Consider the following 14,276-nt stretch of genomic DNA (forward strand, 5'->3'; position numbering starts at 1 on the left):
TTTGGAATCCGGAGTCACTCGATGTAGACGACGAGATCAGCACTCCACCATTTGAGAAAAAGAGTCAAGGCGAAGGACCGGCACATCAACTTCGACGAATAGCATTGGACACAGGGAAAGGTCCCCACTGCATCTCACTTCCCCTTGTGGCGATTGTTATCCATGGTGCTGGTCTTCGAATGAAAGTGAAGGCGCCTTTTAGCCTACAGACAAAAGTTTGTTCGCGGACAGGATCAGACCCCAATATACCCCGAATTTAACTTCAAATAGATGAATAGCAGAAAGTTGATTCCATCCAGTAATGACGGCAATAATCCACGGCAGAGCTGGAGAGGCCTTTGATAGTTGAAACGATAACCGACGATTTGGTGTTGTCAGATAAAAACGTTGGTCGGACGGGCCCCAGATCTCAATGGTGGTCGTCTGTGTTTCTTTTCGATCAAGCTTACCGAAGAATTTCAGTGCAGTGCTGCTGAAGCATTTCCCGAAATATGATGAAGTGGCTTTCGATGACTTTGGCTCTCGTCGGGCCTTCGCAAGCGGCACTTCGTTTTGGATGCTCAACTCTTTCGATCCAACGTCTTGATCCTCTTGTCGAACCTGGCCGTCTCCCGTCGTCACATGTCCACCAAATTGTCGGTGGAAATGCACATTCAGCGAAGAATTTTCCAACTACTGGACGGCCGTCCTGTTCTTCAAGCACCCCAACGGCACCTACAAACGTGTGCCCATCATGCAGAATTCTGTACTGCTCAACGGTATCAATGGCGGCATGACCATCTACTATACGTAGCAGGACTTTTACTCGAACGGCAACCAAAAGATCACTGCGTTCAAGCCTGCAAGTGAAACAGTTAGCCATGGGTATCTCAAGCTGAGGGTCGTAAGCGAGGCGTAACTAACCGTTAGTGGGCATGCAGGGCTTCCGTATGACTGTCAGCTCTCCCACCACCAACAATCTCAACGACGCCAAGGGCCACGTTGGGCTGCGCTTTGTGTGCTTGACTGACAAGAACACGCGTTTCCCCGAGTTGCCTGACTTCCCAACTAAGCCCTGTAAGGGCGGCATCATGACAGTGCACCATTTTCCGTCATGCTGGGACGGTAAAAACCTCGACTCGCCCGACCACCAGTCACACATGTACAACACGGCTAAGAAGGCGTTCTCTCCCGCTGGGCCCTGTCCAGCATCGCACCCGGTACGCATGCCGCAGGTGGCGTACGAGACGCTCTGGGATACGACCCAGTTCAACAACATGTGGCCAAAAGACGGATCGAACCCCTTCGTGCTGAGCTATGGCGTCAACAAGGGATACGGAACCCACGCGGATTACGTGTTTGGATGGAAGGGAGACTCGCTCCAGAAGGCGATGGATTCGAGCTGCATGTTCAACGCTTGCGAGAATGGCCGGCCGCTGAAGAGCCAGAACGTGCAGGCGATGAACAAGTGCGCCGTCAAGAACATGGTGAATGAAGATCTGGATTCATGTAAGCCAGCTTCTTCAATCCTTGCTATTCTTTTTTGATGATGTGGAACTAACCGAATTCGCTGTTTAGGGCTCAAAGTGCTGCCTGGTCAGGCGATGTGAGGTGTTGCTCCGGCAGCCTCTTGCTTTGTGGTGTTTGAGGTTTGATGTCGCGGACTGTTCAGAGATAGGCCGCAAAGTTGTGGGTGATAGATTAGGTTAACGATGGGTGGACTGGTCGACCTGTGACATTTCGCATGCGGGGTTGTTGACGGTGCTCTTCAGAAGTGCAAACCAGAACGAGCAATGGCTGTGTGCTGCAGTTGATTCATCGTTGTTGGTGGCTCTCGTTATTTTTTTCCTGTTTGCACAAGTGCGTGTTGAATGATTTCACAAGTACTGTAGTACCTAGGTACCCCAGTACCGAGAGAACCAAAAAATAGCCAAAGTCGTGCCGTGAAAACTCTGCTCCTGCTCCTGCTTAGTTGTGCGAAAAGAAGGAAGGAATGGCTTCAGACGACGAAGGTGCAGCGATGAGCCGACGGCAAAAGCTGACTTATACGTCCAGAAAGGGAAGGAGTGTCTAAGCGTGAGCGGGTCCACCAGAAGCAGCCGGGCATACCCAACCAACCAATCACAATTTGATGTGGCTGTGATATAACAATATTACACCGAGCAAATCGTCTAATACAGGTAAGTGCACGTGTATTACATGATACACGTCTGGTTAGAGGTATCGTTGATCACAGCAAACTGGCCAAGAAGAGCCTTCTGTTTCAATCCAGAACGAATGGTTATTCCACAAAGAACATCTTCTGACTGGAAAGTATCATGAACTCACATTGCGGGTTTGTGACGGCCTTTTAAACGTAACGAAGGGCCTGAGACCGATGCGAGCAAGCCGTATCCGGGCTGTATTGATGACACGTCGGATCGGCAAGCAAATTGGACCGACGGCCGATACCCTTCTCCCACATTTACGGCTGACTGCATGCCCTGCCTGTAGTTCTTGCCTCTTTAGCGAAGGGCAACTTCTGCCGATTCCTTGCCGATCCCGACTTCGATCCTCATGACGGCTGACAGCGGTTGTCTTCTTGTCCTTGCTCAACCAAGTCATCATTCCTTTTCCTCATCACTGTTGACGTTTCGCTTGTTGATGGTGGGTCCCGAACAGATTCTCCATCGCTTCTCAATTGCTGAAGAGGCTCGGTCTAATTACCTACCCACCGAAAACCGCCGGCGCCCTGTTTGGAAGGGGTGTAGTCCGCTACCTCTTTAACTTCAACACCATCAAACGAGGACGGTTCCTTGCTTCCCACACCATGAGAGCTCGGCCGACAAAATTGCAGCCATGGCCGACATTCCCATTTTGAGCAGCAACCTGAACGGCTCGGACACAAAAGAAAGAGCGCGAGCGCGAGCCTGTGTCTACTGTAACAAGTCCAAAACCAAGTGCATATGGCCTGGTGAACCGGGTGTTGGCGCTTGTCAACGGTGTGCCCGGTTGCATCGTCCCTGCACGGTCCCTCACACGGCGAAAGAAAGACGGCGCGGAAGAGGTACTCGAGTCGGCCAACTAGAGGAAAAGATTGACGGTCTCGTGTCACTCCTGAACGCTTCAAGGCAGATTCAACAACAGTCTTCAGCACCAGGATCGGCTTCAACAACATCTGAACCCCCTATCTCCGGTCATGATGCGCCAGACAGCACAGTCTTTGGTCAACTGCCAACACCGGCGACATCAAGCCAGGAGCAGCCATCGGCCTCGCGACCCTTTTGTATACTCCCCATGAGCTGCATGCATGTCAATGATGGACACCTTGGAGATTGTACTGGCCAACATGCACAAGGTTGCCCTCCTCCGAGCCATACCACCCTTCAGACTCCAACCTCTACTGCCCTGAGTTCCTCTGGAGGTTCCGAGCCTACAAATAGCTACATACCGCCGACGGCTTACATCGATATCACTCCACAGCCATACGGCTACCTGCGCATAACCATGGGTGAAGCAGATCGCTTGCTCAAGTTATACCAAACCGACTATCATCCTCGATTCCCGTTTGTGCCCATTCCACGGAATACAACAGCGCAAGACCTTTTCCAGAGGCAGCCATTCTTATTCCGGACCATCATTCAGATTGTTGCCCCCCAGAGCGCCGCTTTGCAACGTAGTTTTACGATTTGGTTTCGTGAGTACATTGCAACCCATATTATTGTCAAACAGGAGAAGCGGCTGGACCTGCTACAAGCCATATTGCTGTTCATTGCATGGTTGGTTCATTTTCCTTGTTAATTCAACCCTTTTCTGACCGTTTGTGTTCCGTGCTTGTTAACCATTGGCATTGTCTTGTGCAAAAGGAGCGAATCTCATTACTATGCTGAATCATGGGTGACAACCTTGCACCAGCTAGCAGTCGGTCTTGTGGTAGATCTGGGCCTCAACAGCCACAAACCCTCCAAGCAGGACGGCAATGGTGCAAATCAGTTTGTGGAAGATGTCAGGCGTCTCAATGGCCACCGGGGACGGCCGCCTCATACACTAGAAGATATGCGGGCCTATCTCGGATGCTTCTATGTCAGTTCACTGTAAGTTGTGCCCCCTCGGCTTTACATGAATACCAGACTTTTACAGTTAGTCTTGCTCTTCCTGAACTAGCTCTAACACCATTCATTCCATAGCACGGCTGCCTTATTTCGACATATCCCCTTGATGCCCTGCTCCACCTACTTATCCTTCTGTTGTGACAAGATCGAAGCCGAGCAGGAATACATTGCGGACACATACCTTGTGGTCCTCATTAGAATGCATCGCATTCTTTGTAGGATCATTGCGGTTTTCCCAGCTCCTGATTCGGATGGGAGCGGTATTGTGACCTTCTCCGCAGCCGCACACATGGCAATGACAAATCTGCGTGCCGAGCTAGATGATTTCAAGTTGCAAGTACCAAGGAACATTCGAGACAATTGTACGTACAAGAACATTGACCACTAGGTGATGAAACTGGCTGGATGGGTTTGACTTTGCTGACCTGGACCCCAAAGTGTCGTTTGAGATTGGCTTCAAAGGCATACTCGTCAGGCTATACGAACCCGTAGTCTATATGGCGTCATCGCCGGTTTCATCTATTGACGGCATCCGGAAGTCAGAAGCAATGTGGTGCTGCCTGGATGTTGTCAAAGCAGCTTTGGATTCATATGCTTCCATCCCCGTGGCCGACCTCAGTTATCTACCCTTCAACACCTACTGCCACATGACATTCTCCTTGATTACCGCTACACGCCTGGTTGTATTGCAAGATCCGGATTGGAATAGCAAGCTCGCCGGCGAAAGCCTTGACTTTGCCGGCATAGCGCAACGCATTAGTGACCGGTGCGATCAGGCGGACACCGTGGCCATTGCAGAAGAATGGCGGCGAAAGCGCAAATATGTCAATGACACTGTGTCAGTGATGTCCATGCACCGCAACAAGCTCCGATGGATTCGTTCGTGGTATCTCTCCAAGACTGCAGCGCCGAATCCTGCCGCTCCTGAAAGCCACCCGCCGATACACCATTCGGATTCACAATACCAAGGACAAATCCTGCCAGCTACTGAGATGATCGCAGAGACCGGGAACCCCGCGCCCGTTGAGGCACTGTCGCCGGTGTCATTCCTAGGCGACGAATGGTGGCAAGCAATGCTGGATGATATGAGCTTTCTCCAGCCGTAGAACAGTCAGAATGGTGGTTTGACTGATGCTGCAGGCTACCATCATTGCGCAAACACCGCGAATAATGTTGAGCAACAGGGGCAACATCCAGTTGCAGCCTGTAGGGCAGGGAGCCTTGAAATCTAGGATGGCGACAGGCTCTTCTGCGCCTTGATGTTACACGCAGCCCTACAAGCGCGCGGAAGCTTGATAGCGCGTCTGCGGTAAGGCGAACAAGAGGAATGCCTGAGATGGTTTGAGTACCGACTGGTGGAATCATAGGGCTGAGGCGCGTGCTGGGCTCGGGCTGCGGAAACGTGGGACTTCGGACTCCCGGAATAGCCTCCTCAATCACAGATGCATCGGCCTAGCTCTCACCGCATGCCTGAGCAAAAACTAGGCTTCAATATTACACTCATTCCGTTTGGAAAACGTGCCTTAACATCACAGGCTTGGAATTTCATCGCTCCAGAATAGCCGTTCGCGGTGCAGTCGGCGTGACATCCACGCCGCCGAATGAAACGATAAAATCACATGGGTCCGTGCATTCAGCGATGGTTACCTACCAAGGTACTGTGTACGGTAGGTACCAACTAAGCGGGTGCCTAAACCACCGATCCAGTCTCCCAGTGACGATGTTCACAGGGCCAATTACCCCTACTGGACGCTTCTAGCAGCGGTCATCACCAGGTTTTGATACGGCCCAGCGGAGCTTGCCACTATTACGCCCCCAAACCTTCAACCTGCCGCCATCCGATATCTGGCGAAGGTTGAACCCTCCATTATTGTTAGAGGTAGGTACTGAGAGGGAACACAGGAATCAATTAGAACTGAACATTTTCAACGAACAAATCTCGACATGTTGTGTGGCTAAAACTGTAGTTGCTGCGTTAGCAGTGGCATCCATCATGGACGTGCCGCCACTTCAAAGCAGATGGAGTCAATCCAAGTCACCAGGTGTTCTGAATAATAATGGTTTGAGGAGAAATCTACAGTTTCTGTCAGGTTAAGTGATAGTGAAGCTTTCAGTCGCAGATTTAGAGCTAAAACCCCTAAGAACGGGAAATGGAAACATGTGGCTATGGCTGTCATGATGTTACGGCTCCTAAATCAGGCAGCCAAAGATATAGGGCGTTTTTCCAACTTTATCACCACCGCACATACCAGCCTATGCTTTTAGCGATCTTTCTTCACTGTCTCTGACAGGGGAACTGACCAATCGCATGTAATACTGCTGTGTGGAACTTTCCTTTTACCGACTCTTTTCGATCACCATTTTGGAACTGGCCGGACTTGGTGCCTCACCTCCGCTGTCAGTCAAAGGAGAAAAACACATCAATGGAGTACTCAACGGTTGGCCTTGGTAGAAGTCGCTCCTCATACTGTAAGCGGCCCCCATTCGGCATTCGACAAAACTAGTACTGTATGCTATGCCTATACTCGGCGTTATCAAAATGGCGATGCACAGGCACACATGTTTTTGAAGATCAAAGACCTATAAAGATATCTGGCCGACAACGCCTTCAACTAGATTGCCTGGATCATGATTCAACTCAAACAGCTCCAATACCAACTGAAGATCCAATAATTTAACAGTCGCTCATCGGCCCATCAGCTCATACAATCGGCAACACTCGATACTAGTTCAACAACACAATCGCTACTCTCAACTTCCTCCTTCAGTAACCCAAGATTCAAAATGTCTGGCCACTCTTCCTCTCACAGCTCTTCCCCTGGGAAGACCAACTGGGACTCCATCGCCATGGGTTCTTCTGCCCTCGGTTTCATCAAGACGGATGTTGCCTCCAAGTCCTCCAGCTCCCGTGGTGGTTCCTCTCACGGTTCATCGTCTGGATCCAAGTCCAGCGGCTCTTCTCACGGCAGTTCGGTAAGCCTCTTTTACTCCACGACACTGAGATAGCTCGGGTGCTAACTTTGAGATAATTACAGAAGGGCTCCAGCAGCGGTTCAAAGCGTTAAGCGAACTGCTCACATCTTCCGTCAGAGCTCTACGAGGCAACTCACGGGTTTTCCTTACAGGACTTCTTTGGCGTACAGGTCTTTCCAAGATGACGGGGTGGCGGGCATTGCATTATCCCCTCTCGAATGACTTTCTATGATCTCATGGATGTATTCATCCCGCTATCGGGAAACGGCGGATGTGTTGGTGGTGGATATTTTCTTCATACCTTCTTGTTAGATGGATCTGACACTCCCCAAGGAGTGGGTGCTTGGTGATTCAGATTTTGGGTTTTCTATTTTTGCACTTTTTGTTGTCATTTTCGAGTATTTTGGTTCCTTTTTCATTCTGTTCCTCGAACCTCCACACTCCTTTTCACTGCCACTGTCATGATCGACAGAAACTAGTTAGTCGAATATTCACAATCCGGCCGGGTTTCACAAGATCACTGCACCGCTTCAACACTGCTTCTTTGATATATTGCTGATAGGTGTAGCGACCTGCTCTGCTCAGCTTACCCACGCTACTTACACTCATCCGACTCACTTACAATCACTCAAGTTTGGCCACAACAATCATGGTTCTGGCCATCAAAAGTTCTAATTCAACTCGCCTCACAGAATCTCCTCCTATCGCAGTCAAGATACCATTGCTGCGGCTCAGACTTCAGCTAGACACATCATGAACCTAAAACCTGCTCAGACCCTTCACCGTCAGACTGCTTTCGTATTCAAATTCCTCATGCTTACTACCTCTAGGCAGACCTGGACAGATGGAACCATAGCTCAGCACAAAGACCAAGGAAAGCAACATGCCCTTTCTGTCAAGCGGTTCTCCTGTCCCCATTGGCTGTGCTAGTAAAAGCCATCTCACACGTCACTGTCAGCGGAGGCATAGACTGGGAAAACAGTAATTGAGGACGACTAATAAGGAATAACCTCGGTGATGGTGGGATACATGGTCTGGCTGTTGTTCTTATATTTGCAGGCGAAAGGTTTCCTATTTCTTCCTTCTGATGGCTTATCTTGCTTGGGGAATATAAACGCAGCTCGGGCAATGGATTACCGCCCAAGATAGGTATTTATAATAAACTTTACATGGGTAGAAACTTGATGTGTTTAGGGAAGTGAAGCCGTCATTTTTGACAGTGCAGAAGTACCTAGATGTACACGCAGAACCCTAACCCAGAAGACCTGGCCCTGAATCACCAACGGCCCGGGATGACGGGAGCCAGCGCGGTGAAATGTGGAGTCTATAGACCCATGGAACTAAGGTGCATGGAACAGCGCTGAGGGTCCCCGCGAATACCCCTTGCAGCCCTGTGGGATGCACTGTAAGACAGTTAAAGTGGGTAATTTACTGTGCCCCGCGAATTCTGGTCTCGACAGAACGTCAGGATCTCGGAGACGCGATTCTTTGATCTGTCAACACCATCGCTTGCGCCAGCATAAGGTATCTCCAACCCCATCACCGCTCGGCCATTTTCTCAGTCGTTCCAGCGGACGCTGTCACCGAGCGACAATGAGGTGATATTCTTATCTGCGACTTAACGACAGAACAACGGAAACACAATGGCGCTCCCACTGCCACCAGGGCTGACCCAGAACGAGGTCGCCTTCCTTGCCGAGATGGAAATGGTCACCGTCGTCCCACGTCAGCGCCTGGATAGCATCGACCTGCTTGGTGTGAGTTGTATTCAAACAGCCTTCTGCCCGTCATAGAAACATCGAGTGACTGACTTTCACCGCGACGACAGGGAAAAACACCACAACTTCGTCCTCCCCATCGGGCCCAACTGCCCCTCTGGCTCGCCCTCCTCCTCAAGAAACAACGCCGCGCCAACATCGTCCCTCCAGCATGGATGCATCCCGCCTCCCTTGCCGAGATCATCCACCGTGAAACAAAAGAAGATCCCGAAGCTTTCTCCCCGCCACCACCTCCTCCCTCGCGCGCTCTGTACTCCCAGCCTGGCACCGCTCGCCGGCTAAACCCCAGCTATGTCGATGACTTTACGCAAACGCAACAAAACTCGCAACAAGATCCGAACTCCATCTTATCTCCCCCCTTCCTCCCTTCCAACGTCGCCGAATCCCCCGCTGGATACCTCCCTTACCACTGGCTCGAGGTTGCCGAGGCTTTGCTCACGCACGCCGGCGATGACATGCCCGCCCCGGCTGGCGAGGTGCGGTCGTTACTGCGAGACTTGGTGGAGGTGCGCGCAGCCAAGATGCGCAGCAGTACCTCAGCTTTGGAGGGGTTTGGTGACGCCTATTTGACCCTGCGTGGCGTTGGTGCTATGGAGTTAGCTGAGAACAGAGCCTTTCTGGCGGGCTTGGTGGATGGCGTACGGAAGATTGGGGCCAGCGCCGAGGCGACGAGAAGGGAAGAGGAAGAGGAGGCTAGGAGGGGCGGGGACTATGGTGGCGATGGGGATGAGGATAGTGATGAGGATATGGGCCTTTGAAGGCTGCATGGGAGCGTCACTGAGATTTCAGAGAAAATGGGCAAAAAAAAAAGAGAAGGACAACCTACGGTCGCCTCAAGGCGGTGGGAGGCGGTGGGCGAGAAGTCGAGCAATCGGACGCGCACTTCCTTCCAAACGCCAAGGCCGAGTCCGACCACAAAGGCTCATGCCCGAACAACGTGGTCAACAATGAGATACCCAAGAGGACATGGAAGAAGCATGAGAAGAGGTCAGGCACAGACAGAGTTTCCACAGGACGGTTTTGCAACGAGGTGATACGAATATCCAATATCAACATGGTTTCCAAAGTAATGCATAAAACGAACAAAAAGCAAGGTGCGTCTCTTTCCTTCCGCCCGAGGAATCACATACCTACTGCACCCATGAAAACACCAGAAACACCATCTACCATCGCCCAATGAACCTCAACTCCGTGTCGACCATGATCTTCAACTAATGTTCGATCGCAGGACGCGTGTCACTGCATGAAGCTATCTATTGCCATCCCGTCTTCTTTTTGATATCACGCCCCTTATTATGACTTCCTTTTTCTTCCGTCGCTTCGTGTTGGTATCAATGCTACCCTAGCCCTTTGTGTTGCTATCGAAGCACTTGATGGCGATCATCTAATCACCTTAAGGAGTCCCCAGTCCAATAGCCTGATCTGCTGATCACACATACCTTGGCAGCTTATCCTTTGCTAAGTCGCAGGCTGTCAGCCTTTTCTTCCTGCTACTTTCAACTGGTGGTGGTAGTCTCCAATGTGGGTGACGGTTCTAAGAACCACGTCCTCACTCAGCAGCGGTACGAACACCGTTGTTAACCTCGTGGATGCTGAGGGTCATACTCTTCCTCCTCCCTTTCATCTGCCGGGTCATACTCCGTCGATCCACGCCAGCTTTGGGCCGTCCCAGCGACACTACTCGCTGAAGACCTCGAACCTTGACTTCCATGAATTCGAGGTAGTCCAACTGTCCTTGGATCGTATTCCTCGTTCTCAATCATCGCTGGGTCGTACCGTGTCTGCTCTTCCTGGTGTACTGCATCTGTTTGCTGACTGACGATGCCCACGACCTTGGCGCCCAAGCTCTGTTGCCCGTCGCCCTTTTCTAAAGCCGGTAGCTCCATACGAAGTCGCTTACTGGAACGATTTCCCTCGTCATCGTCTTCGTCAAAAGAGCGTGGTCGTTTCGGAGAAACAGGAGGAGATGAGCAGTGTCGCTTTGCCAAGCTGCCGCTGGACTCGTCGGAATCATCGTCATAATCCGTGATGGAGGATATGCTTCGTTTTGCGCCAGAAGACGCGGAGGTTTTAGCGAGGGAGCTCTCAGTCGATGCTGTGCTGATCCATGATGTGGGATTTAAAGTATCCTGCTCCGCGCTCATCCACCGAGGCACGGCACTGCCAGTGAGGCCGCCAGTGTATCCCTCGTCGTACCTGGGGTTGTATTGGTAATACGCTCCTCTCTCCTCCTCTTGTCGCTCTCGCTCCTTCTGCTGCTTCTGGTCCTGCAGGTATCTCTCCGTCGAAAACGCGGGACAGTAAATTCCTGAACGACGATGGTGTGGCTTCCTCTTCGGGCTCTTCCTCTCCTCCTCGTCTTCTTCTTCATCTTCCTCCTCCTCTTCCTCGCTCGAACACTCCGCATCGCCCGGATCAACAACCTTTACTCCCTTGTCTTTGTGCACCTGCGGGAATCCCTTACCACCGACTTGCACCCTCGCCTCGCGAGTGCCTGGGGCTGCGTGGCCCGTCTGAGAAACCTTGGGTGGGTTCTTGGTTTTCGGGCTGATGTCCTGGTCGCCTTGCCCAGTGTAGTCGGGCAGGGTATAAGTACCATCATCGCCGGAAACGCTGCCGGGTGCGGAAAGACGGCCGTCGCGAGGGACAAAGGTGAAGTCTTCCCGGAAGACGGTGGTGGAGGGGTATTCACTTTGTTGGAAGGGGCCGGCGCTGTTGCGGCGCATAGAGGGCTTGCTAGCGGAAAATTTTTTAGGGGTTGTGGGCGGTTGTTGACCTAAGTTGGTGTTCGTAGTGGCTGTTGTGATGCCAGCCGATGGAGGAGGCGCATTTGAGCGGGCTGTTCGGGCAGCCATGTCGAGTTCGAGATCGCGGCTGCTGACGCTGGTCCCATCGGAAGTGTACGCGAGTTTCAGGGGAGACGGAACGGGCTTTACTTTGCGATTTCTCTTGGGTGAAGAAGGACAAGGGGTAGGTGGTAGCCGAGGCGGCGGGGAAGAAAGGGGAGTTTCTTGCTGTTGACTGGGCGAGCTTCGTCCTTGTGACGAACCTTGGGAGCTAACCTTCGTACCATTCACTGGCATGGCAACGGGAGGAAGCTCGTCGTCACTATCGGACGAGCCTCCAGACCTTGATGTTGACGAGCCGGTGCATGAAGATTTGCTCGACCCTTCTTCTTCTTCTTCTTCTGGATAGTCCCAGTCTTCTTCGGAAGACCAGTCTGACGGCAATGATGGTGCACGGCTATAAGCGCCAAAGTCGAGTGAAGGCCTGGTCCAGTTAATGGCGTTTCTTTCGACAGAGTCGTGGCCCTGGAGGCGTTCGGGCAGTATTGCGAGGTCGCCCAGGGGGTGGCGCTGTACGGCGTGGCCTCTCTCATACCAGGGGAGTGGATTATTTCTTTGATTACGCCGCTGCAGTTCCCGTTCATCTGCTTCCCACTGTTCGTCATCGAAATCAGGAAGCGAACTTGTTGATCTGGGCTCCTCACCGGCTGGAGCAGGTTCATCTGGTTGATTATTCGACGGCGGCAACTCTGGCAACTCTTGCTCATCCTCATCATGTGGCTGGTCCAAACCGACGTTTGCTTCGCCGCGGTCACCTTCGCTACTTGCTCCTTCGCCGAACAGATCCTCGTCACTATCATTGAAGTGCCGTTCACCGTTGTTGGCCTGATCTTCGTTGCCATCCGGATCTGGGGAGTCGCGTCGTTCCTCATCATTACCACGGCCCTCTCCGTCGGCATCGCTACCATCTGATGACGACGAAGACGAAGACGAGGACGACGAAGACGACGAACTGTCCGGCCTTTCTCCTCGGTCATGCGCAGGAGCTGCATCTTCATCCGATGACGAGGACGACGAACTGTCGGACGGCTCTTCCCCGAAACGTGTAACTGCATCTTCACTCTCTTCATCAGAGCGTTGCTCCTCTTGCTTTCCACTGGGGTGTGGCTCCTCTCCTTCTTCATCGGGATGTTGCCACTCTTCCACATCATTAGGGTACTGCCACTCCACCACATCATGAGGGTGCTGCCACTCTACCTCATCTCCCCCGTTCTCATTATTATCAGCAACCGGAATTGGTTGAGGCGCCGGCTGCTGCCCTTCTGCGGCGGCAAACCCGCCAGACCACCCCCCTGCTACATACCCAGCGGAGACCAAAAAGTGTTGTGGGGAAATGGCTTCAAGGGGAGGATTGACAACGATCGCAGGTCGGGGAGGAGTGTGTGGGAGTTGGGGGGAAGAAAGCACGGGTAGTGCTGGGGGAGGCGTGTCCTCGTAGTCAAATGGATCCAAGCGAGACGCGGGAGACGAGGGAGAGAGGCGGACTGGCGGCGTTTGGGGAGGAGGAGGTGGTGGGGTTGGCGTTCGGGGGTGTGCTGCTTCTGAGCCGTCTTCGGGGTCTAAATCTGCTTTAGGATCAGAGCTGTCGCTGGGATCAGCATTTTCATCTAGACTCGAACCTTCGCCTCGCACTGGATCCTCCTCGGACCCTGACTCTTGGCCCTCATGGACTATTACTGCCTGTTCTGGCTCCTGCTCTTGTTCTGACCCAGGCTCAGGCTGGGGCTCTGGCGCTGGTTGCCCGGCTTGCTCTGCATTCAACACATGTACCTCTTCGTTATCCCCTATTTCTATTTGCGGGATGTTCCCGTTTTCCAGCTGTTGGAGGTTCTGAGCACGAATCTGGTCTCTGTTCAACAGCCGTTGCCGACCATCCTCTCCAAGCTCGTAATGGGGTATGTTGCCATTGGCCAATTCTTGAAGACGCTCACGCTGAGCACGAGTCTGACGACGTGGGAGGTTCGGATCACCCCATATTGCAGGCCTATTTTGTGGACCGATGAAGGCGTCCCGTCTTGGACGTCCCCGACGCCTGGGCTGGGGCTGGTCACTATCCATTTTGTTATCTTGGACTGGTACTTTCGAGCGTCTGGTTGTCTGGGAGTGTGATCTGGTCTTTGTTGGAGCTACTAAGCTAGCTAGCTAGGTGTGATTTCCTGATTTGGATTGTAAGCTTCCTCTCTCGCTGGTATGTTGTGTGTCTGCCGCGTGCGTTGCGTTTGGTCGTGTTGTTTGCTGTTCAAGTCTCGCTGGTGTTGTCCTCTCGGAACTTGCTTGTAAAGGTCATCTGGTTCTGTTACTGTTCAAACAATGTTCTCTTCATCTCTTGACAAGATATCGGACAATCAATCAATCCGTTCAGTTCCAAGGGCGAGAGCCCCCTTATGCGATCGCGCCATCTATAGGATTTATACGGACACGCTTCGGTCTTTGCACTATCAGGTTCTTCTTTGTCGTCCCAAACGGCTTGTCGAGAGCTTGTCGAGCTTGTTGACAATGAAGACAATGGAAACATTGTGTTGTGATGGAAGCGAGACAAAGCGACTTGTGTGCCGCCGGTAGGTATTTTTAGATGGAAGTTACTGAAAGGTAGCTATCGTTAGTAGTCT

At 52.1% G+C, this 14,276-nt stretch overlaps 6 protein-coding genes across 6 annotated transcripts; 5 read left to right on the forward strand and 1 right to left on the reverse strand.

The window, feature by feature from the left end:
* Positions 1-509: 509 nt before the first annotated feature.
* Positions 510-1,589, forward strand: NEUTE1DRAFT_99406 (uncharacterized protein; the record flags this gene model as incomplete). The annotated part of the gene is made up of 5 exons (XM_009851182.1): positions 510-616; positions 658-789; positions 880-883; positions 921-1,488; positions 1,558-1,589. The coding sequence occupies 5 exons, from the start codon at positions 510-512 to the stop codon at positions 1,587-1,589; spliced, it is 843 nt and encodes a 280-aa protein (XP_009849484.1).
* A 1,228-nt stretch (positions 1,590-2,817) lies between these two features.
* On the forward strand, positions 2,818-5,247 carry NEUTE1DRAFT_121082 (uncharacterized protein; the record flags this gene model as incomplete). Its single annotated transcript, XM_009851183.1, has 4 exons — positions 2,818-3,655; positions 3,878-4,052; positions 4,146-4,432; positions 4,509-5,247. The coding sequence occupies 4 exons, from the start codon at positions 2,818-2,820 to the stop codon at positions 5,174-5,176; spliced, it is 1,968 nt and encodes a 655-aa protein (XP_009849485.1).
* A 1,607-nt stretch (positions 5,248-6,854) lies between these two features.
* Positions 6,855-7,135, forward strand: NEUTE1DRAFT_99408 (uncharacterized protein; the record flags this gene model as incomplete). The annotated part of the gene is made up of 2 exons (XM_009851184.1): positions 6,855-7,043; positions 7,106-7,135. 2 exons carry the CDS (start codon positions 6,855-6,857, stop codon positions 7,133-7,135), a joined length of 219 nt encoding a protein of 72 aa, XP_009849486.1.
* A 1,551-nt stretch (positions 7,136-8,686) lies between these two features.
* Positions 8,687-9,579, forward strand: NEUTE1DRAFT_136295 (uncharacterized protein; the record flags this gene model as incomplete). Its single annotated transcript, XM_009851185.1, has 2 exons — positions 8,687-8,800; positions 8,872-9,579. 2 exons carry the CDS (start codon positions 8,687-8,689, stop codon positions 9,577-9,579), a joined length of 822 nt encoding a protein of 273 aa, XP_009849487.1.
* On the forward strand, positions 9,570-9,862 carry NEUTE1DRAFT_116447 (uncharacterized protein; the record flags this gene model as incomplete). The annotated part of the gene is made up of 1 exon (XM_009851186.1): positions 9,570-9,862. The coding sequence occupies one exon, from the start codon at positions 9,616-9,618 to the stop codon at positions 9,853-9,855; it is 240 nt and encodes a 79-aa protein (XP_009849488.1).
* Positions 9,863-10,398: 536 nt separating this feature from the next.
* Positions 10,399-13,850, reverse strand: NEUTE1DRAFT_145289 (uncharacterized protein; the record flags this gene model as incomplete). Its single annotated transcript, XM_009851187.1, has 1 exon — positions 10,399-13,850. The coding sequence occupies one exon, from the start codon at positions 13,723-13,725 to the stop codon at positions 10,399-10,401; it is 3,327 nt and encodes a 1,108-aa protein (XP_009849489.1).
* Positions 13,851-14,276: the final 426 nt, after the last annotated feature.

This window comes from Neurospora tetrasperma (assembly GCF_000213175.1).
Source record: "Neurospora tetrasperma FGSC 2508 unplaced genomic scaffold NEUTE1scaffold_2, whole genome shotgun sequence".
NCBI lineage: Eukaryota > Fungi > Ascomycota > Sordariomycetes > Sordariales > Sordariaceae > Neurospora > Neurospora tetrasperma.